Source organism: Notolabrus celidotus, chromosome 6, assembly GCF_009762535.1.
Source record: "Notolabrus celidotus isolate fNotCel1 chromosome 6, fNotCel1.pri, whole genome shotgun sequence".
Taxonomy (NCBI): domain Eukaryota; kingdom Metazoa; phylum Chordata; class Actinopteri; order Labriformes; family Labridae; genus Notolabrus; species Notolabrus celidotus.
Window position 1 is genome coordinate 9,154,393 of NC_048277.1, and position 23,644 is coordinate 9,178,036.

The 23,644-nt window shown below is 42.4% G+C and overlaps 2 protein-coding genes and 1 long non-coding RNA gene across 6 annotated transcripts; 1 reads left to right on the forward strand and 2 right to left on the reverse strand.

The window, feature by feature from the left end:
* Positions 1-1,700: 1,700 nt before the first annotated feature.
* Positions 1,701-9,965, reverse strand: trabd (TraB domain containing). 3 transcript variants are annotated; one of them, XM_034684866.1, is made up of 10 exons: positions 9,848-9,965; positions 8,858-8,898; positions 7,614-7,680; positions 6,928-7,094; positions 6,511-6,651; positions 6,003-6,113; positions 5,782-5,921; positions 4,400-4,572; positions 2,265-2,361; positions 1,701-2,175 (listed from the first exon to the last, which is right to left on the reverse strand). In XM_034684866.1, the coding sequence occupies exons 2-10, from the start codon at positions 8,879-8,881 to the stop codon at positions 2,004-2,006; spliced, it is 1,092 nt and encodes a 363-aa protein (XP_034540757.1). In that variant the 5' UTR covers positions 8,882-8,898; positions 9,848-9,965; the 3' UTR covers positions 1,701-2,003. The 3 variants fall into 3 exon arrangements, with proteins under 3 accessions (XP_034540757.1, XP_034540758.1, XP_034540759.1); XM_034684867.1 differs by lacking the exon at positions 9,848-9,965 and adding an exon at positions 9,601-9,828 and having other exon boundaries at positions 2,004-2,175; XM_034684868.1 differs by lacking the exon at positions 9,848-9,965 and adding an exon at positions 9,521-9,828 and having other exon boundaries at positions 2,004-2,175.
* LOC117813830 lies at positions 9,625-22,603 on the forward strand. 2 transcript variants are annotated; one of them, XR_004631465.1, is made up of 5 exons: positions 9,625-9,899; positions 10,382-10,565; positions 12,251-12,265; positions 12,704-12,938; positions 20,956-22,603. It is a non-coding gene; the product is annotated as an uncharacterized LOC117813830 (long non-coding RNA). The 2 variants fall into 2 exon arrangements; XR_004631466.1 differs by lacking the exon at positions 12,251-12,265.
* panx2 (pannexin 2) lies at positions 10,554-21,824 on the reverse strand. The gene is made up of 5 exons (XM_034684870.1): positions 20,971-21,824; positions 16,449-17,563; positions 16,126-16,261; positions 14,458-14,631; positions 10,554-13,009 (listed from the first exon to the last, which is right to left on the reverse strand). The coding sequence occupies exons 1-5, from the start codon at positions 21,197-21,199 to the stop codon at positions 12,690-12,692; spliced, it is 1,974 nt and encodes a 657-aa protein (XP_034540761.1). The 5' UTR covers positions 21,200-21,824; the 3' UTR covers positions 10,554-12,689.
* Positions 22,604-23,644: the final 1,041 nt, after the last annotated feature.

Below are 23,644 nucleotides of genomic sequence, written 5' to 3' on the forward strand. Positions count from 1 at the left end.
TACTTTTTTTTTTTTTTAAGATTGCTTTTCATACAAGAGATGCATATTTTTTATGTCAAGTATTAACCAATACACTGAGAGATGGAGCAATTTAAAGCCAGCATGAGAAGGTGCCTCGTATTGGAGGTACAATCAACACAATGAACGAGATTATGAATGAATCTTGAGGCACATTTAAGCCCACTCTCTGTCTCTCACTCATCTGAGTGACCATAAAATGACTGGACTGTGGTATCGTCTCATTAAAGACCCATGCAAACGACATGTTCTGTATTTAGGGTAACCATATATTTAAAACATGCCCATCACGAACCTATAGGAAGTCAGATTATTTCACACTTGAGTGAGGGTGGTACATCTGTGAAGATGGATGCAACACATTTTCACCATTCCATTTAGTTCACCTTGAGCCCTTACTGCTGCAATATGAGGCACTTGTCTGTTGATGTGGCCAGGTTTATGAACATGCAGTCATTATTTTAATCTTCTGGCTGAAGTTTGTCGTCCGTCACGTTCATCTGAATGTTTGTGATGAAGAATGAACTCCTAATACAGTTGATCATTCCTAACTTCAGATTCAGACATTGTTTGAACTCACAACCATGGGGTCCACTCCATGCACACACATAAATACTGTCTTTAAGTGTTTCCAAGCTATATATATAAGCTATATATATATATATATATATATATATATATATATATATATATATATATATATATATATATATATATATATATATATATATATATATATATAATTATTATTATTATAATAATCTGTTTATATTGTCCTGTCTGACTTGATGCTTTAGGGCCTGTGTCCACTCAGCTTTTTTTGCAGTGGCAGCACCTGCCTTTTATAGAAAATGTCTGCACCAGATTATCGGTGACAGGAAACATAACAAACACTAACACAATAGTCACTGAACTTTGCATAACTGTGTCTGCTTCACACCCAAACAAGAATCTCTTCTGCTGTGGACTTGACCCACCTGAGGGAGCTCTGATGTTTTATCAGTAAGTTAAAGGTGTCTTCTGGTTAGAGGAAGGGGTGTGACATCAAACCCCACCTCCATTTTGAACGTCTTGGCTTCAAAATACGTCACTAACTAAAAATGTGTGGCTGTATTTCAGCTTCACTTTTTTTTCCAATTGAAGAAGATGGAGGCGTGTGGCTCATATTCATATACAGTTACTGGCCACTGCACTCACAGCACTCTCAGCTGGAAAAAGTTCAACTTTCGAAACACTGTACTCATCCCTCATCAACCAATCACAAATAAGAAGGGGCGTGACTTTGGATATCTACTTTGTCTACAATAATGCTAGAGAAGAAACTAGGCACAGTTTATTTGATGTACCCAGACTCATTATTTCAAGGGGACACTTTTCAGGTGTGGTTGCAGTGCCAGTGCAAAAAAAAAATAAAGCTGTTAGTGGACACAGGCCCTTACACTCTCTCCCCTTCTGTAGACTGCAGTACAGAAAAAGACTCCCAACAGTCTCTTATAAAGTGCTGGACTCGAAATGGGCCATTTACCAAAATTGCTGGTTGGCACCAGAGGAGGAAGGAATCAGGATACGGCGTTAGAAAAGTGTATCTCTGAAAATGGCTCCGTCATGTCGGGGCAGGTGACTGAAGATGAGTCCGAAATCTACTTGTCAAATGACTTCTGTGTGTGAGTTATTCAAAGGAATGGTGGGGCAAATGTAAATCTATTCAAAGGGAATCATTGGCATTTGTAAACTTTACAAATTGCAGGATTTAAATATGAAAGAATCAAAGAGTACTGTCGTGGTTTCTTTGGCAGTACAGCCCTGCAGCGTCTACAGGGACATGAAGACGAGGTGGGAGGCTTCTGTCCCCCTGAGGTCCTTGTAAGTTCATCATGTGGGCTGGTGAAACCTTCCCTCCAGCCTCACTTCCTGTTTTTAAGGCAATTGGTGAAAGATGCATTGTTTGAATAGGTCAAAGGTCATGTCACTGATGGCTTCAGGGGTCAAGCAGGAGGGGGCCGCAGAGTCTTAAGTAAGGACTTGACAGTAGGTGAAGACAGCAGGACTCGACCAAGACTCCCTCCGGCTCGATAGCAGGCGTATCCCATCATTCCCATCATGACACCCTTAAAGACCGTGCGCAGCACCCAGCCGAAACGTGACGGGGGCGCAACACTGAAGAGGAGACAAACACCAAGATGCTGCAGTCAGACAGGATACTTCTGTTAAAGATGATCTGTAATGTTAATAGGAGACAAACATACCTCATGATTTCACTGATGTTGAGCTGCTTCTCCCAGTTTCTTTCTATCCCGGGAACGTGACCCATCCCTACAACTCCTACTACCACAGCAGGCACTTCTACGAGAGATAGAGGGGAACATTAAAAAAATCTTTACATTTTTCATACTTCTATCACTATTTATGAAACCACAGCTTATCTATCATGACATTAACACAAACAAGCTCACAAAGTCCTAATCTTCCCTTTGTGTGGTAAAGTTATGAAGCATGTTGTGTATCCAGAATGACGCCCCGCTGAAAACACTCATATGGTCTTACTTTAATTTACTTTGGAATTAACAAGACCATAAAGAGAAAACACTCTGTTTTTGTGAACTGCAGGTCAAAGTGTGACTCTTTTTTTAAGAAGAAGCATGACTCAGCATTTCCATGAAGTCTGTGGTATTCACACTGCACTGTTGTCTGTTTGGTTTATTACGCAACTCATTTGTAAATTGATAAAGGTTCACAGGAAGCTGACTTGTTTTGCTGTTCTCTAATTTCTCTTCAGTAAAATTCTTTGTTGATTCATTTACCTTTCTAATCATTTTTCTTATAATTTTCATCCGTTATGGGGAAGCTTTACATTTAAGTCTTCTTTCTGGGGCGGTCGGTTGTTATGTCTTTACATCTGCACACAAAATGTTTCTATGTAGTCATGACAAAGCAATCAAACAAGTTTGAAATGGTATTTTTTAAAAGTACTTTTTCAGGGCGCAGTTTTGCAAGCTATTTAAGCATGCGCAACATATACAGAGGCTATAGTCCTACTGCAGCGGTCGCGGGTTCAACTCCCGGCCTCAACTATTTGCTGCATGTCTTCCTCCACTCTCTGCTCCCCACATGTCCTGTCTCTCTCCAGCTGTCCTGTCAGGTAAAGGCAAAAATGCCTCAAAAATATAAAAAATAAAATAAAAACTACAATTTCAGACCACAGGTGTACAACTAGCTGAATATAAATGCAGTATTTTATGCATGTGAATATAAATAAAAGCATTTTTAACCTATAGATATAATGTACAGTTGTGCTCATAAGTTTACATACCCTGGCATCATTTATGGTTTCTTGGGTAGTTTCTGTTGTCTTTATCATATAAAAAGAGTAAACACAGTTGTTTGATAAAAAATTTGCTTCACCCAACCACTAACCATGGGTGAAAAAAAAGTTTTTCTCTTATCATTCATATTTTCTGTAAAATGGCAAAAAAAAAAAAAAATTCTGCCAGAGTATGTAAACTTATGAGCACATATTTGGACCCACATGTACATATTAAAGAGCAGAGAACAGGAGATCGAAGCTTAGAATCTACTTCAAAGGATTAACAGTGGCTTCACACAGGAAGCATTTTGGCGTGCATGTTCACAGATTAGAGTATTCAGACCACCTGTGTGGGCAGGGTGTCTAATGCACGACTCACGTCTGACGCACCCAGAATCTACAGAATACAAGGTTTGCCTATTTCGTGTGGCCCTTGCTCAAAATGAGGAGTTGAGGTCCGTACTGGCTTTACATTTGAGTCACTGCTGTCATACATCACAGCTAACCACATGTAAGCTCTTTCAATTTTTAAATAACATCAGATCACAGGAAAATAAATGTGTTTTGGGATCACCCTCTCGTGCCTCCAACTCTCTGCCCCTCACTCTGCTCATACAGCTGTTTAGATCACCTGTTACTAATATTAACAAAAATGAATGCAGGCTTTGTGAGACATCTTCCAAAACATTATCTCTCTTTCTTCATCTCCCTCTATCAATCCTCCCCTCTCAGTCTCTCTGTTCAACGCAGCTGTTTTTGCACCTGAATGTAAATTAAGGACCCATTTTTAATGTAAATAAGGTCATTTTTTAAAGCTTAACCCCTGAAACCATCCCTATAACAGTATGACTGACAGCCGGTTAAGTAAAGAATGATTAATATGTATATTTCAACAAGCACTGATTCAAATGTACAGTAGATCACACACCTCTTCACCCTGTCCTGTGAAGAATTGATCCTTATGACATTTTAATAAGAGATCGTTCATGACCTTGTTTTGAGTGAAACTTATAAAGACAGGGCTGACAGCAGACAACACATGGTGTGATCAGCAGCTCATTGTACAGCCATACGTACTCTGGGCATGAGGAGGGGCCTCCACACAGCGTGTAGCCTGGCGGAGCGTGTGTGTGAGGTAGATATCTCGTTCAGCCACGATGGTCTGATGGAGAGCGGGAAACTCTCCGATCATCTCTGACATGGTCTGCTCCAGCAGGTCTTTCTGTTTGCACTTCTCCACGTCCTCTTTACTGAAACATGACACACAATCCAACACGGTCACTACTCTGTTCATCTCTGTTCACAGTATTTCACTTAAAGAAAGACAAACTACTAAATATGCAGTGCTTCATACAGTGAACGTTCTCTTGTTTTTGTTGAGCCACATGACAGTTAAATTTAGTTTTAGGCTTCTACTTTAAAAAGTTATCTCTCAACATGTACACCATGCTTTTCTTTTATTTGTATGCAAACAATAACAGTTTATTTGAACACTTTTAAATGTATTTCAGTTTAAATGAATTATTGAGCAAAGTCAGCATCTTAAGGAGACTTTAAGGTCTTTTTCTGCCTGCTCTCTTTTCACTCTCCTAATGCATAATGCAGAGGATTGACCCCCTGAATCAGGACTCAGCTATAGTAACTGCTGAGCTTTAAAAGATGCTTTTAGGCTGTGCCAATTGCCCAGAAAATAGGCTTTCAAAACATACTTTTGAGCCTTGACAGCCATTTGTGAGCTCAATGTAAGAGATGTCAGAGGATGAGTATTCAGTCACTTAAAGCAGAAAGCTTTCTGTCACACACACCACACACACACACACAGACACACACACACACACACACACACACACACACACACACACACACACACACACACACACACACACACACACACACACACACACACACACACACACACACACACACACACACACTGGCAGCTTAAAAAATTGGCAGAGTTGCATGTTCTCTGTAAAACGTGTGGGTGCATGTTCTCTACTTCTAAACAGAACTGCAGACAGCCGTGCTGCTCACACACACTATACGCAGTGACGGCATCTATTCACAGGCAAAAACCGCTCAGAGCAAAATGCTGCTGCTACCATCATGTCCCAATGTTTCATCATCCTTTATAACTCTCTTTTAATTAATATCTTTACTTTTTCCCACTATACACACCAAGCAGTGACCTCTAACAACAGAACACACCAAGATCTGAACCCATGCAAAAACAATACTCCTAGCTAACTGAGCTTCTTTGAACAACCCCTAATAATCATCAGATTATTACCCCAGATTGAGTCAAATCCATGTTTTGGTGTTAAAATTAGAAAGGCTTACCTCTGGACTCTGTATCTGCATTTTTTAAAAAGCTGCAGTGTCTAAAGTGAAATATTGTAAGTGATTGTCTCACGATACAATATGTGGGAAGACTAAAAATGTCAGCGATGAGCTTGTACCTGATTGGGTCTGATAGAAAGCAGAGACCCCATGCCAGACGGGCCTTCTGCCACAGGCTGAGAGCAGCGATGGCCCTTTTGAACGTCACAGGGATGGGCCTGTCCCCGAGGTGGAATTTACAGAACGGCACCTGTCCCGCCTGTTAGAGAAAGAGACAGAAAGAACTCACAGCAACTGAAGATTTGAAGACCTCTTCTTACGCTTCATGTGAGTACTTTACCTCTTTGAAGGCCTCCCTGAACTCTCCTCCTGGAGCCATGCCCAGCTGCTCTGTGATGTGAGCCGAAACTTTGAGCAGGAGAATCTGCATCAGGCCAGACATCAGCCCATTCTGTGAGCAGAAAGAAGCATTCAGTGGTCATTCTTTGTATCTAAATGGTGGTTTGCACTGACAGCACAAGGTTTTTTTTAGTTTCATGCTCTTTTCATCTCATAGATCTGAAAACCAGGAGGGCAAAACAAAGAGAACGGACCAAAAGCTCTTTACTGAACCTTAATCCTGTTTTGAATGATACATCAGGCATTTATGTCTCCATTACCAATGAGAGCATGCTGTAATCCTGTTCACTGTTTCTCTCTGTCATGATTGTATTACTGCCTGATCAGACTTGAGTACTCTTAATGTTTCACTGTAACCCTTCTCTGTTCCTCTTTTTCCCCATCATATGTGCTTTTGCCGTTTTGAACACTGCTGCCAGTGTTCATCCCCGTCCCTCTGTAATTCAGACCTGTTTGATGGCCTGCTGGACCTTCTCCAGGTTGATGTCTTTGGCTTCCCTCAGCAGTGTATTCTCGTCCATCTTTAGCATAGACACCCTGTACTGGCACAGCTCCACCACCACCACGTCTGGCTGCACGGCTTGGATCGTCTGTGTGAGGGAGAGAGAGAGCAGCAGGTTTGTAAGAAAGACACAGAGACGGGGGAAGAGAGCATCGGGTGGGGAAAAATGAGCAGCCGGAGAGGAAGTGAAGACGAAAGACAGAAAAATCAATGTGGAGAAGAAGTCACAATTAAGACCGGCAGAAGAGGGATGCCTCATCTCAGTAGAAACACTCTTTTGTCTTTCTCTGACAGCTTATCACATTTTAAAAAGAGGGTGAATCCGGCAAACTTTGCAGCACAAACTCTGTTTTCATTGGCTCACCATGGCCACGTCCTTTTTGCTGCTGTCGCTGAAGTGTGCCGTGCCCACCAGGTAGAGGAGGCTGCCATCAGCGGCGGTGAGACGGGTCACTGTCTCAGGGAGCTCAGGGGACGCCTGACGACGCTGCGCTCGCAGCTGCCAGAGCAGCTCCATCGTTTCTCCATCCGCTGGGACGACAAAACAGACGGACAGGAGCAAATATAGAGTCAGAGGTCTTACTGCATCTACTGGGAGGTATCTGAGGAAGGATTGATTCTCAGTTTCCAGACGTTCTGTATAGTTTTAAGGATCTCATTATGTTGATTTTAAAGTCATTTCTGTCTCAGTTGTTTACGCTGATAGTAAATTCAAACAGAAAACCACTCAGCTCATGATTGGGAAGCGTTTGGATGCAGCTGATTGGTAAACCACAGACAAGTCAAAACACTTAATGCACCAGAAGAAGTTTACAGAGCTTTGTATTTCAAGTACGGTGCAGATTCACTCATTTAATTATTGATAAAGAGTGTTGAGGTTGTCCCATTTGTAGAAAAAAAATAAGTCCATAATAAATAAAAGACATTTCAAAATTCATATAATTATGCAACACAGACAAGAAATGACATGAAAATCTATGACTTAAAGAAAAGTCATCCTCTCTGATGCAATAAAGCACACACACACTGTATGTAAATAAAACCGCTTACAGAGCCCTGGAGGTATACAAGGATGTTCCTCCTCTGAAGGGTCCTCTGATGGGCCGACCGACTCATTCTGTAAGACATAAACACATCATCAGAGGCATGTCGACGTCAGAGTAAGATTAAGAGATTATTCCTCTTAAGTGCAGGCAGTTTGAGAAAGTTTGGCTGATTGCACAAAATTAAGAAACTGCTGTGGGGAAACTCAGATTACAAAGGTGGAAGCCATCGAGTCAGTCAGGTTTGATTCTTCTTCTGCCTCAAAAAGTCTAAAGCTAAATATTTACAAGATTTTTCTTCTATTTTAGTGTTGATGATTATGGCCTGCAGCTCAAAACATAAAAATATACAGTAGATCTCAGAGAGTCACTGATGAAAGGGCTGGCTGTTCACAGGACACTGTATCGAAGAAGATCAATGGAAAGTTGACCGGAAGGGAAAGTGTGGTAAGAAAAGATGCAAAAGCAGCAGGGATGACAGTCTGGAGAGGACTGTCGGTGAAAGTCAAGTCAAAACCTTTGGAGAGCTTCACAAGGAGTGGACTGAGGCTGGTGTCAGAGCTTCAAGAGCCACCACACAGAAGTCTTCAGGAAAGAGGCTACACTCGACGCTCCTGAACCAGAGACAACGTCAGAAGAGTCTTACCTGGGCTCAGGAGAGAAAGAACTGGACTGTTGCTCAGTGGTCCAAAGTAAATCAAAGTCCTGGAGTCTGGGGGAAGAAAGGAGAGGCACAGAATCCAAGGTGTTTGAAGTCCAGAATGAGGTTGCAGCAGTCTGTGATGGTTTGAGGTGCCATGTCATCTGTTTGTGTTGGTCCAAAGCCAACACAGTGTCGACCAGGAGGTTTAAGAGCACTTCATGCTTCATCTGCTCACAAGCTTTATGGAGATGCTGATTTCCCTTCCAGCTGGACTCAGCACCTGCCCACAGCGCCAAAACTACCACCACATGATAGTGTTTCTCAGTAATTCATGGTAAAGGAGCCCCAAATAAGTATTGAGTGTAAATGTGTATTTGAAATAGTTTTCTTTTTATAAACTTAGAATAATCTGAGATACTGGATTTCCATGAGCCATAAGCCATAATCATCAACGTTCAGATACAAAAAAAAAGGCTTGCAATTTTCCAACAAGTCCTAGTTTGTTCAATCCTCGTGCTCAAATGTGAGGAAGTCATGAAACAAAAGCATCAATAATGAAAAATAAATCCCCTTTTCAATGGTAAAAAGTTTGTGACACACGTACAAACCTCTGAATTGTTGTCTTGGTCCATGTTTGAAGCACGGAAAGCTGCGTGTGAAGAAGGGCAGAATGAAGACATGAATTAGCATTGAATAGAGAGGCGTTCACTGACAATAATACATAGTACAGAGTCACTGACGGTGAGGCATTCACTGACAACAACACATAGTACATAGTCACTGGTTGAGGCGTTCACTGACAACAACACATAGTACAGAATCACTGACGTTGAGGCGTTCACTGACAATAACACATAGTACAGAGCCACTGACAGTGAGGCGTTCACTGACAATAACACATAGTACAGAGCCACTGACAGTGAGGCGTTCACTGACAACAACACATAGTACAGAATCACTGACGTTGAGGCGTTCACTGACAATAACACATAGTACAGAGCCACTGACGTTGAGGCGTTCACTGACAATAACACATAGTACAGAGCCACTGACAGTGAGGCGTTCACTGACAATAACACATAGTACAGAGCCACTGACAGTGAGGCGTTCACTGACAATAACACATAGTACAGAATCACTGACAGCTCGTTGCTGACGTAGCCTAACAGCAGAGATTGAAGCTATCAGTCAATGTGCCGTAACGTCCACTGGAAAAGTGGGGATTGTTCCTGGTCTGTTAATTTATATCAGAGAAGTAAATGGTATCTCACACGAAGCATTTAATACCACAGCAGATATCTACACAAGGGGCTTGCGCAGCGACAGAAAACGCGTCTTCAGGTGTACAGACCAGCTGACGTAACTTCCAGGTGAAGGGCTGCTGAGCCCTGAGCGGAGAGGGCTCACCGGCTAGGCTAGCTACAGGACGATGAAAACAGCTAACTCAAGCGAATACATGCTAGCAAGTACCGGTAACAATTTCGTCAAATCAAAACCGTCGAAAGGCAATAATCAAACGACACATGTGTCTGTTAAAAAGTACAAGATATTCAGTGGTATTTAGAGCTGTTGTCTCTAAACATTAATGATAGACTTACTGAGTTAGCCAGCCCGTTTGTCAGAAAGCTGCTCGTCAGTACAGCCGTGTCGGTGAGTGCATTCACGTGTTGTCAGAATAATCGGAAAAAAGACTTCCCCACTGGGAAAATTTCACGCGAACACCTCGAACAAGTGGAACAACTTTGGTATCCCACTGAGTTCTAAGAATCTTGTATTTTTCCTCACAGAGCCATTTAATGATAGGAAATAAACTTACATTTTTGTACATGAGTATGTGGGTGTGCGCTTTTACATGTACATTCTTAGAATAATGTTCTAGAAATGTAACGTGTATTCATAAGTTCACATAGATTTTTATATTTTTTTTTTTATTGCATAATTTATGTTTAGTAAGAAAATCCTGTAATTGGTGATAAATATGTTTTAAGACATCTGAGAAAACTAATCTTTTTAGTTTGTCAGTTTGACTTAAATTTAGAATTTCAAGTCAGCTTTAGAGTTTCACTGTTACGTAGGGTTAGGGTTAATTTTGAGAGATAAAATAACACAAATCTTCTCCAATATGCCACCAGATTGTGACCACATTTGACTTCCAGCTCCCGAATATAGCTAAAGCGGTATCACGAACTTTTGCTTTGGGAATTCCGAGCATCCGATGAGCACGTGAATGCAGAGAGAGCTATGATGAAACGGACAGCCGCGTTGCATTCTGGTACATGAAGTCATTTATTAGCGGGAGACGCATTTATATGGAAAGTAAGTGTTTCTTTATTATGTATTCATTTTGACATATCACACTACAACCAAAGTCGTCCAGGCCCCTTTCTCCACTTTTAAACTAACATTAGACTTCTGTGACTGACTCAATGTGAAAACAATAAACATTTTCATAAGCAGAGTTGTGTTGAAACATTACATGCCCTCACACACTCGTGCTACAAGTCTTAAAGTGCTTTTGGATGCATTTAGTGTGCTTGAGTAATCTAACATAAGACTATTGACCAACCCTGTACCATTACAATGAGATGAATCATTTCTTTCATCCCAAGGATGACTAGAAGCTGTTAAACTGCAGCCCCCCATTACAAGACATTATAAGTCTTAGTGTGTGTTTACTGAATGCCCCAGAAGAAGTGGTCTCTACAGTGGATGTCTTATTGGTGTGTGATGCAGTGCACACAGTTCCTTTATTCCTGTAATCGTGTTTAAAAATAACAGGTTATAATAATAAGCAGCCATCCCTTTGTGCAATCATTCAGTGAAAAGTGCTAGCACACCTTGATGCTTAAAACCAGACCTGCGATTAGACTACAGAGGCCCTAAGTGGACATGCTTCCATATATATCATTTACTTCATTTTCTCATGATAACAAGTACATTTCAGTTGTTTTCTTGAGATCTCGACTTGACGTCAGTTTATCAGAACTTGTATCCCCACAGTTTTAAGGCTAAATACCAGAAATAGGCTTCAAACGGCAGCATGGCATGTCATGGTCTGGTCTGTCATAGGGACCCGCCCATTGTTCTGTTTTATCAGATCAGAAAATCATCCTTTTATCATAAAATTAACAGCTTTTTTAACCCCAAGTTATGAATAGGAGAACAAGTCGAGATCTCCATAAAAAACTGCTGAGGATGCATGTCTGCTCAGGGCCTCAGATTTTTTTAGAACAAATGACAGCACAACATGAGACAGGTCATAGTTAATGAAAGAAGTTCCTCTTGTGTCAGAGACTAAATATGACAATTTAAATGTTGTTTCCTGTAATAAACCTTCCGTTATGGAAAGCTTTCACGTCTAATCATCACTTCACATCACAGCAAGAAGCCAGCAGAACACAAACGTCACACACTTTTCCAGTGAGTCCAGCTCAGTTCCTCATTTTAGAGCTGGCTTTAAGTCTTCAAGACACAGAAAACACCCACATCACTGCCTCTTTGCACCATATTTTAGGTATCTGGTACCTGTCAAACAAATCTGGCAGCTTCTCAGAGCTATACTTTACCAACAAGACTGCTCTCCATACCTGACATTTTTACCGAAGAGTCTTTTTGCTTTTTGTTTCTAAGATTCTCCAATTAACCTACGATTCATGGCGTGCAAATATGGCAGAGTCAGGTTCTGGTACACATTCCTGATCGGTGGTGAAATGGCAATGATGAAGCCATAAGAGGTCTTATTTTAAACACCCCACAGACAGTGACTCATATACAGTGTCTTAATATGTTCAGCGTTTTGTGAAAGATGATGCAGTAAGCGCAAACATTATTGCCACAAACATATTGTGATCTGTTGCATATAAATTGTGCAGATCTCAACAACTGTATTGCGTGAGCTACCTCTCTACTCAGCTAAGTGGGATAAAGGGACTAAGCATTATAATATGTGTTTAAAATACGTTAAGTTTGAAGAAGAAATGCTTTTTTTTTTTCTTTTGCAGATATGCATTGATAAGGTGTGTGTTACTTTTTAAGAAAGCTCACTCGGCCCTCAGTGCTGCTCTGTCTTTCATTAGACCTTTGAAATGTACCTGTAGCACCCTGTTGAAGTATATCACTGCTGGTTTCATCGGAGGGTGTTACCGTGCACAGTCATCCTGAGACATGAACGTGACATCACTTCCTTCAATAATACTCTGGTTAACATTTTCAAACACCCAAACCCTCTGTCTTATCCACCCTCAGTAGTTTTCACATCTTAAAGTTGAGTCACTTTGTTTTTACCACTCTAGTCTCCTCTCCGCTCATCACTCGTCTAATCCACCTGTCACAGAGGTGCATTGAAAGAGCAGAGGTGTAGATAGAAGGTGATTGACATGGTTGTGTGCCAAGTGCCAAGTGAAAAGAAACCTCCATCATCCTTCCTCTTTTTCTTCATCTTCAACATTCCCCAGCTGCAATAAGCTCCCCCGGTCTTTCAGCCAGCCTGGTTCGTCGGTGTTCTTCGTCCTCGTCTTCCTCGAACAGAGTGTGGTGTATACTCAGCAGCTGATGGGTGGGGGCTCTGGTCAGAGGTGGAGGCTGAGTCTCTGGGTTTTCTGTCTGGTGGAGAGGCTCTCCGGGAGGAGGAGAGGACTTGGGACTGAGGGCGTCTTCGCTGGAGGGAGGATTCGGGCTCACGCCATTAACGTAAGTGGTGGTGGGCAGGGTCATTGTAGAAAAGGCAGTGTTGGTCACTTCTGGAGAGCATACCTTTGTTTCTGAGGAGATGAGAAGAAGAGAGGGTAGAGGAAGAGAGGAGAAAGTTTGAGTCTCTTAGATGAATAGTTCATTTTTTTTTTTTGAAATGCGGTTGTATGAGGTTGTCTATAGTAAGTGTGTTACCAACAGCAGGATCCCAGTCAGCTTGGCCCCTTTACTGAGAAACCTGGTGGAGAACTGGACAGCAGCTAGGCTATTAGTTCTAACACAGGGTGGATTTGACCACACAAGTTAGCTAATTTGAAGACAGTAAGACCCAAACACTAATGCCATTCTTTGACAATTTTAAGCTCTTCACTTTGCCGTCAGAGAGCCTCTTTATTTCTGCACTATTCACAGACGCATCACATACGTCTTCTTCCTCCTCCTCCTCCGCTGTGGGCTTCAAAGAGACAAAAATACAACTAACTAAAACATGAGTGACGCAGACAGCGCAGTGACATGTTGTTTACTGTGGACATGAGAGGACACCTTTATGAATCAGAGTTTACAGAGGAGGAAAGAGACTCAGTGGAGAGAGAGGAGAAACTTCTCAAGAGGGGAGTTCCAGAGTTACCTGGTGGTACAGGTGTGTAAACTGTGAGTCGATGAACCCAGAGAGCTTCTGCTGTCAGGAGTGGGACTTGGTACCAACAGTATTTCAGGACCTTTCTGAATCTAAGGATAACAGCAGCTCACATACTGTTGCAGTATCGATAACTACATCATACAACCACACTTCAAAAAAACAAAATATCCTTTTTGGAAAACAGTGAAGTCAGCTTGTACCCTTAATATACCCCTGTCATACCCTTCTTCAAGGGTCAGCAACACCCACATAGGGAGTTCAATCGGTCATGGAATAGCTTGCAAAGAAGGGGGACTTACAAATAAACATACTCCCTGTTTGGACCAAGCTCAGGCTGCATGCCTTTAAAGGAAACAGCTAGATTAAAACGGATGCAATCTTGACTTAACTGTAGATAGACTTTTTAGGGGGGTTTAGTTTGAACATTTAGAGCACTGGAAACCTTACTGGGATTAGTTGTATAAAAAAGCTTCTGCTGAGTTCTTTATGCGACCTGTCTATTTGTGCCTCTTTTGATAGTCTTGATATCCAAGATTTTGATGTGCAGCTTTTGTTTAGTCAGGAATCCGTTGTAATCGCAGTATACGCTCTTTAATAATGAACACAATCAAGTCTGTGGGTTTTCGGGCGGGATGGCGGGTGGATCTCCTTTCTTTTCTCTCAGTTAATGTAAATTTTAAAGAGATGTATTGCCACAGCTGTGTGATTTGTGACTGTATTGAAAAGATGAAAAGCAAACATTTATATTTTTTGCATTACCCTTTTTCCTTGAGCCTCTTGAATGTGTATCAAAACTTGCACTATCGGAATCTTTGAATTTCGTACCCAAGAAATGAGGAATGACCAGAAGAGTAAGAGTGAAGGAAAGATCAGGCTCACCTGTGATTGCACCAGACACATGAACAATAGTGTGTGTGCCCTCAAGGTACACTGCACCCAGGTTGTGCTCTGATGGTAGAGGTTCTGTGGTTGTAGTCTCCACCTTTGGCTTACGGATGGTCAGCATGTACGGGTGGACGTCCAGAGAGAAGTTGCGAGTGTGCTTGCTGATGTCTTTGAATGGGATGAAAAGAAGGGAGAACATCAGAAAATGGCCAGCCATTTATCCAAAGTTTACTTAAACCTGTGCTTATTTAAACATTCTGCGAACACTGTTATCACTATTTTCACAATGTGCAGTTGTTATTGCAAAAATGTTAGCAAACTGTTCCTTATTTAAACAACCAGTAGACAGAGAAACAGTAGCTTTCTTTTAGCATCCTGTGAGGACCACCCTTATTACTGGTGGGTCAAACCAACCATGCTGTGTCTAAGCTGTAGCACTGCCACCGCCCACTAACTGGTGCTGTAGCTCTGGTTGATGTCTACTGCCATAAAGCTACAAAGTTCTACTACCTGGATGTAAACAAGCACGGATGACAGATGTCATCTGTTAGCACAGCGTGGTTTGTCTGTATGTTGATCTAATAAATGGAGATAAAGTTGTATGATGGCTGTCTGTTTAAACTGAGATATAACCACTTGACTAGAGCAATGAGAAACCAGCAAAGACATGTGGACATTAATTTAGTCTGTTTTCTGAGTGTTGTCTTACCTTTAGAATAGTCACTTAGCCAGAATTTACATTTCTGTTTAGACAACTAGGTACTTAAGCATTTCAGAGCATCCCCAGTGGAGGAATGTATGAGAGCTGATAGTTGCACATGGTTGCATATACCTCTTTAGAGATGTCAATTAAAGCTAAACTGTCTTCGGATGACTGCAGATGGGATCCAGGGTTGCATCATGATGGATGAGTACCACCTCTTTTATCATTCAAATGGGCTGTTTTTTTTTTCCTCTATTGCACGCAGACACTATAGTGTCCGATACTTGTACAACTACAATAGCAACCCAGAATACTTTATTTATTTATTTATTTATTTATATTTCTGGACATTTTTGCCTTCATTGATAGTTAAGCTGTGGAGAAACAGGAAATGTGGGGATTAGAGAGTGGCGGAAGACATGCAGCAAATAGCTGTGGCAGGGAGTCAAACCAGCGACCGCTGCGACAAGGACCACAGCCCCTGTATATTGCACACGTCACATGACAAAAGAATCCGGAACTCTTGAGATAACAAAATCAGGTCCGATATTCTCACTGAAAGGTTTTTTTTATTTTATGCAGAATTTGTAAATTGAGATAACTCTTTGACAACTAATACCAATTTATGAAAGTGAGGTCAATATTATTTGCTCTATTTTGGTCTCCACCAACTTTGGGAGCTTCAATTTATTTTCCATCTAGTGGCTAATTTTACCAATGTGCTGTTCTTAACTAGTAAAGTAATGTACAGAGTGTTAATCCAACCATTTTCACTGAAAACAGCCTCCATCTGCATTTTAAGTGTGAGCCAAAGTGGTGTGCTGGCGAACCAAAGCTGTAAGATAAAAGACGATGAAAAGTGCCTAAAAGCAAAGGGAAGCTGTAGATTGGGTGATTATTTGCGGTCGATTGGTCGAAGTTTAGAGTTTTTCTCAATATGTCACGGTCTTCCTTCCTACCTTTTGTTGCAGGGTGCTGTGTGCTTTTGGTGTCCAGCAGTGGTGCGATGAAGTTGTCAGCCGCTGTCTTCCTCCTGAGTTGTTTGGGTTTTTCAGGCTTGGTGTGATTTTCCAGACGAGTCAGAGTGAGAGGTTCCTTTAGAAATGAAAGTAACACATCGACAGGTCATTAAATCATAACTTTAAATTTAGACCAGGCAGTCCTAAAGGAAGACCATTCCTTGGAAGCATTGCTCTGTCTCTAGAAGTCACTTAGTTTAGTTTCTCTCTGATGTTGGGGATTAATAAAGACTTGGGAACTGTCCCTCCATGAGCTGCCTTACCTTGAACGACTGTGGGAGAGGATTCGATGATGGAATCCATTTCATCTTCTTGCGAGGCCGTTTGACGACTAGCGGCTCCCCGGCCATCTCGCCCACTCCAAGATCAGAGGGATCCATATTGGGATCAATTGTCTGTATCCCAGAATCCCTCACAGTGGGTGTGGCATCATGATTGGACTGTGCGAGCGCTGCCAGCAGCTGCCGGACCACGTTGTCGTACATGAGGTCACTCTCGTTGGTGATGAAGTCAAGCCGGTTCAGCGACTTGATGTGGTCTCTGTTCTCATTGCAAAACATGGCCAGGATGTTGATGTCACAGAATTGGGACTTCTGCCAGCGTCGCCGTGTCTTTATACCAACTTTATGCAGTTTGTCGAATACAAAGTTGGACTTGCGCACCACAAACAGGTGCAGCAAATTAATCAGGATGATGAGGTTCATGGTGCAGAGCATAACGATATCTACGGCTGCCATGATGCGCTGGAGCTGCACAGCAGGCAGCTTACAGTTCACCTTCAGCTTCAATTCTACGTAGCTGCTAATGTCAGGGGGCTCGCCCAGTGCACAGGTGAACTCATTCTGCCTCTGGCGGGCATAGTAGGCGCTCAGGTAGGAAATGGGGATGGAGCTGAGGCAGATGATGGCCAGGTGGCGTGCAAGGTAAAGCTTAGCCAGAAAGTTACTTTGGCCCCGCCTCTCTAAATATTTCTCAAACAGGTTCTGCTCGGGGCTCTTCTCCTTTTCTGCATTCTCTATGATCTCCCTCCTCTCTCTCTCAGTTATGCCAGGTCCTTTCGATTGGATCTGCTTCTCGATCTTTGGAGCTCGGCCCTCAGCGGCTCGATGATAGCAGTTATCAATCTCTTGAAGCAGGAAATTGAGCTCTGAAGTGAGCCGCGTGGAGGCCATGAACTCCCAGCCCAGAGCGGGAATGTACATGATTCCAGCGAAGGCCAGCAGGGCGTAGGGTAGGAACTTGTGTTCAAATAGTGAAGGCCAAAGGTGAAACTCTACTCCAGTTGTAGCATCCCGTAGCTCTGTCCAGCAGTAGCCTCGTGCATACAGCGCCTGATCTCTGGTGAAGTTGTGTGGTGTGTAACAGTATATGGACTCCTCTGAGGAAGATACAGACAGGAAGAGTCAACACAAATATTCTCAAACATGATCACAAGTAATCCAATGAGAAGACAGACTGAGTGTTTCTTTGTAATTTGACTCCCTCCTCACGAGGGATGATTTGCTTGACTCAACAAGCCAAACCATGGTACGATACGATATGATACAATTCAGGAAGTTGGGTTCATGTTTTTTCCACAATTTCTTCTGGTTGTAAGTAACCCAGTTTGTGTTGAACCTTTGGTCTTGTAAAACATTTATTTGTGATGCTTTTCTACTCTACCACCTTATGCTGAGTTAACTTTGTCTAATGTTAGGATAACAAATGCACTTTTATTTTGAAAAGATACCAAACGTGACTCTGCGAGATTGTACATTTTCAGGGGCAAATGAAAACAGCTAAAAGAAGGATCAACAGTAAAAATGTCAGATGTATTAGAGCCTCCTAAGGGGGGGGCAAAGCTTTCTCATTGTCTGTTACTTGCAGAGCGGGTGAGGAGAGAGAGCAGTTGTAGAGAAAGAGAGTGATTACTAGTTAATCGATAGCTTATATGGATAACATTTTTAAAATGGAGGTGAGATAACACCCAGTTATCATCATATGCCTCTATTCATCTACAGCCCAAAGACAAGTAATGATGTCCAACAAGAGACGTCAAAGGCAGATAGCGCCCTCTGCTGCTTTAAAAATGATATTACGTTTCCTTTTTCCTCTCACCAGTTTGAACCCTCACTTATACGAACCCATTTTCAACTGTCTCACAAGGTACTGTTACACCCATGCTCCTCACTCCTGTCGTTTTTTTAAAAATTTTGCTCTCACGTCTTGGTGAGATGCGGTGGAATAAAAGTTCTGCTGAGCATGAGAGGCTTCACAGTTTAACGCTTTTATCTAAACCATGTTTGGAAAAAGAGAAAAGGTAAATGCACCTGGAGTATTTGTTGAAATCATACTGCCCACAGCTACACTGAGTGTTCAGTCAGAATGTAACCACTTACCAGTTCTGCTTCATTCAAAACACTGTTACCAAAGACACTTTTACTTCAATGGCCGAGCAGCCTTCAACAATATTTCCAGAATTTCAAGGGAGTATCTTTCTTCTCTCAGATTGAGTTGTCCTTTCATTCATACCATATCTGTGAGAATCTTTCAGAATCACTCATCTGTGTGTCTCTGATAACATCCACACTGCTTTCTGAAGTGATACGAGGTGGTGCCTGGCTCAGACTGGGAAATTCTCTTCTGTGCACACAAGGTACACAGATTTTAATGGTTGAGGATTGCAGAAAGTCCACTTTTAACCTCTAGAACTAAGTGAAGGGATACAAGGGGTAGCTGTTTATCGGGCCGCCCCTAATAAAGCTCTGTTGATGATGATAATGAAAGGTCTTAAATTGTTTGGTTGCTTCATTGTAGATGTTACTTATTTAAAAAAAAAAAAAAAAATCCTTACTTACTTTTGTGCATTGCCTTTACACTGCTTGGCAGTACCTGCACCCAAATTGACTTGAAGCACTTTGTTACTCGTACTGATCTTGTTTCCTCTTGTCTAGATCTTTGCTTGTGTTGTTCTTGTTCTCATATGTACGTCGCTTTGGATAAAAGCGTCTGCTAAATGACATTGTAACATTGTAACATTGTAACATTGTAACATAAAGACTCTACATCTAGTTTTCTCTGGCTCCACTTTAAATCTGGAATAGAATTTAAAATCCTTCTTCCGACCTAAGAAACTCTTTATGGTCAGGCACCTTCATATCTCAAAGAGCTCATAGTTCCCTTTTACCCCTCTGGAAGACTAGGTTCCTCTCCTTTGGAATCATCTACCAGTCAGCGTCCAAGAGGCAGACACCCTCTCTACTTTTAAGAGTAGGCTTAAAACTTTCCTTTTTGATAAATTTTATAGTTAGGGCTGGCTCAGGCTTGGATTAGCCCTTAGTTATGCTGCTATAGGCTTGAGGCTGATTTTTAGTTCTGTGTCGACCCTATATATTAATGGTCGACGCAGACGTGAGCACTACATATTTTGTGACGATGTGTTCATGTCATGCAGCAATACTCCGCCGAGGGCAGTGTGGTCTCTCTGATAGTTGAGTCGCCTGTTTCCGGCCCCACTACGATCTCTGTTTACTTTTTCACAGCGATTCTGAGCGGATTTTGTTAATTAACAGCTGATACGTGTTGCAGGGAAGAATAGAGAGCAGACGTCAGAGGAGATGAAATACACGGCCGATGTAAGGCTGATGTGCGGGGATCCCAGTGCTGTAAATGCAGGAAATATAATGCTGCCGAGCAGACCAAACACAGGTTTGCAGTCCGCTGTGATTTGACGCATGTTTACATTTTGGAGGAGGCGGGAGTCGACTACGTGGGTAGGCTACGCTGTCGATTCGAAGCAGAAGCATCTCTCCCTCTTTCCAACCCCAACACGGTCTCAGCTCATGTCTGTTTAACGTGAGTCTGGTTCTGTTTCTGCCTGTTAAAGGAAGTTTGTCCTTGCCACTGTAACTTGCTAAAAGCTGCAGAGTGCTCTGCTCATGGTGGATTAAGATGAGACCAGATCATTTTATCTTGTTGTTGGTTTTGTAAATTATAAAACAGAGTAGAGTCTAGACCTGCTGTTTTGGAGATAACATTTGTTATGAATCAGCGCTATAAAAATAATGATTGATTTGATATCACAGATGTTTTAACTGCTGTCAGTTAGTCATTGGGTTTTTTCATTGTTACAGGTTATGAGGGCAGCATGATATTACCAACTGCTCAGAGGGCAAGACGCTGTAAGCTTTGAAGTCATCTGAGACTGTTCCCTAAATATTATTTTAAACCACAGCAGTGAGGGAATACCTGAGTACTTGTGTTAACACCCACATAATTTAGCTGCTGAATTTGAACCCTCAATCCCAGATGGTTCATGCTGCTCTGCAGTCTGACTCAGCAGTGAACTAACATCTTTCCCGTCCATCACTTCCAGTCTGTCCTCTAACCAAACACCTTCCTCTCTCTTTCCTCTCCCTACAACCCATCCCATCCTGTCTCCAGTCGCTCTTTAGCCTTACTGCCCTCTTTATAGCACTCTCTGTTTTGTCAGTGCTCCCTTCACAGCCATGCCTAATCACAGTACACTTCTTCTTATCAATGTCCGTCACAAGAGACACAAAGCTGTGCATGGCTCACTCTGAATGTTTGGCTCAGCCTGATCAGCTGCCTTTACCTGTTTCACATTCTTGCAGTGAGACCTTTTTGCTCTTAAAGAAACAAAGTACTCTGCTGTTTACTTTACAATCTGATAACGTTTTCTTGCACAAACTGTACCTGCTGAAAAGTTGTGTAAGGTTAAACAGCTGCTGATTAACTTTAATGTTTACTGTGGTGGTGTTTGCCCTCTAGTGGTGAAAGTCTCACCTGCAAAGTTCCTGGTGAAGACGAGTGTGACCAGCAGGATTGGGATGATGACCGTGCCGATGGTGACAACACGATCAAAGGGCAGCTCCAGCTTAAGCTGCACCATGAGCCCCGCCAACGCCCCACCTTTCTCATCCTGGGAGGAGCCAGGCAGGATCAGCTCCTTCAGCTTCTCGCCGGCGAGCAGAGCCGTGGCCATGTCTAAGTTCTGATCGAGGATGTTCTGCATCCGGAACACAAAGAGCGACCGCTACAACCTCACCCTGGGCCGGGGACAGACCAGACACTCCCTGTGGCTGTGCTCAAACACAAACACACACACACACACACAAACACACACACACACACACACAGAAATATTTGGGCAGCTTCAGCCCCTGCCACCACACGTGGGAAAGAAGCAGGTCATCCTGTGTGGTCTGAGTTCTTCAGAGCTTTGAGGTCTCTACAGTTTCCCACAGCTCTCCTCCTGTAGAAACATGGACATAATGTTCAGACACACACTCCTGGCTCGGTCTCCTCTGTGCTCTGCCCCATCATCACTGTGCCTGGCTTCTGTCCACACTCTGTGGCAGGTTAAGGAATGAGCTCAGGTGAGGAGGCGACCTGTGATCCTCAGAGAGACTGATCGCTGGCTGGAGACTCTTCAGTCAGGAGCAGCTCTGAAACATCCTCTCCTGAAAGACAGATACACATTATGGCAGTGCAGTTGTGCATATTTAACAAAAGTAAAGTATCTGTGTGTGCAGTAAACCTGTCTGCATTCAATGTAGTTTTGTCCAAAATTTTGTGGTGTGTCCTCCCCTTCAGACACATACACCCTTGACTGTATAACATCAGTGACAGCACAACAGCTGCCCAAGTGAAACCAAAACTTTGAGAGCTCCCCATGCTGACTGGCAGCAGTATAGGTCCTTGTCAAGCTGATTTATGTCACAGTGTTCATTTTTCTGACTAGTTCAGTTTGAATTACTTATTTGTTGACATAAAAAGAGAGAGTGTGACATCATGATTGACAGCTGTATTGACCAATTAGGCTCCTGCAGTGCCTTGCGCATCGGTTTATCAGAGTAAAGGAGGAACAGTGAGAGGAAACGTAACAAACATTAACACTAGGGTCATTGAACGTTACATAACCATCAGTGTCTGCTTCAAAACCACTCAAGAATCTGTTCTGCTGTGGACTGGACCCACCTGGGGGAGCTTTGATGCTTTAGTAGTGAATGGTTTGTTGTCTGAGGTGGGTTAGGTAAATCACTGTTGATCTCAGTTGTTGTTATCTCTTCATGAGCCAACCAAAACTACCTGACCAGCCACCAAGCTAACGTTACTCTTGTGAAAGGTCAAAGTCTGAACCTTCTGAGACTGAAGCCCCTGAGAACAGTGTCGATAAAAACACAGTAAAACCTCCGTTATGGTGGTAAGCTGCATCATTATTCTATCTTTTATACTATTTCATATTTGTTATTTATTTATTATGTTTCATTTAAAATGTTTTAAAACATAAATCTGAGCAGGCCTCTAAGCCTTTATGCTGCATTATGGACAACGTGTAAAAGGTTTTTAAGTTCCCAACAAAGGAAAATAAATCTTATGTGCCTTTGTTTCCTCACTGTGCCGAAAATGAACCGAACCGTGACTTCCAAGCCGAGGTGTATTTGTGTACCGTTACACCTCTGTCTCACACGCTCCTCAAGAAAGCTCTCTGTCCCTGAGAGGACTAATCCTCTCTGTGACCAGCGGAGTGTGTGAGAGTGTTTAGACCTGAGCGGGGCTTTCTTCTTTGATCCAGCAAGGACACTAAAGGGCACTTTTATTCTCTGGAGAGTATGCTAACCTAAAACTCATCAAAAACAGACACATTAACAAAGGTTCTGTTCACCTTCCAGAACGAACGACCACTTCTTTGACTCAGCTTTTCCCAAATTCCCTCCCTGCCCATGTCTGGACTCCTGGTGGTCTGAGGAACAGAGTGTTCACTCCAGAGAGTCAGGTGGACACACTCCTGAATATCGGTAGGATATGTATAGACGGAGTGTGTGCATGTGTCAGTGTGTTGGTGAGGATGTGTGCATGTTTGCATACATAAAGTAGTACAGGGTGGAATTATCTCTGCATGCTCATGTCATATGAAGGTTATGTGAATGTCCTTTGAGAGGGGTGAAAAAGAACATCACCCCGTACCATCTACGATCCTCACCCGCTCCTCCTTCCACTTTCTCTTCCTCTTTCTATTACTCCTCCATTTCTCCTCCCACTTTCTCTCTCACTAAAAGACACAGTTAATAAATGAAATCCTCAAAATCAAAGCCCCACACTCAAGAGTTTCAAAGAATACTCTACATTTTCGGAGAGGGAACATTGACGCCGTGGTTTCATGAACACAAGGGAAGATGAGTGCACTCTTTATTTCCTGCATTGAGAAAGATCATAGAAGGGATATGTTTGAAAAAATAAACAGAGAACCTTATTCAAGGCTGTGTATGCGGATGTCGATACCATACAGGGAGCTGAGGTGTCCCTCAAGGGATACCGTAACACACAGAACACATTAAACAGCCAGGGGACATCAGAGTAACTTTCATCCTTACACACTGTTTCAAAGAAGATGGGAAATAAACTTTGTATTGTTAAAATTTAAAGGAGCAGGACAACATTTAAGACGCTCAGTGAG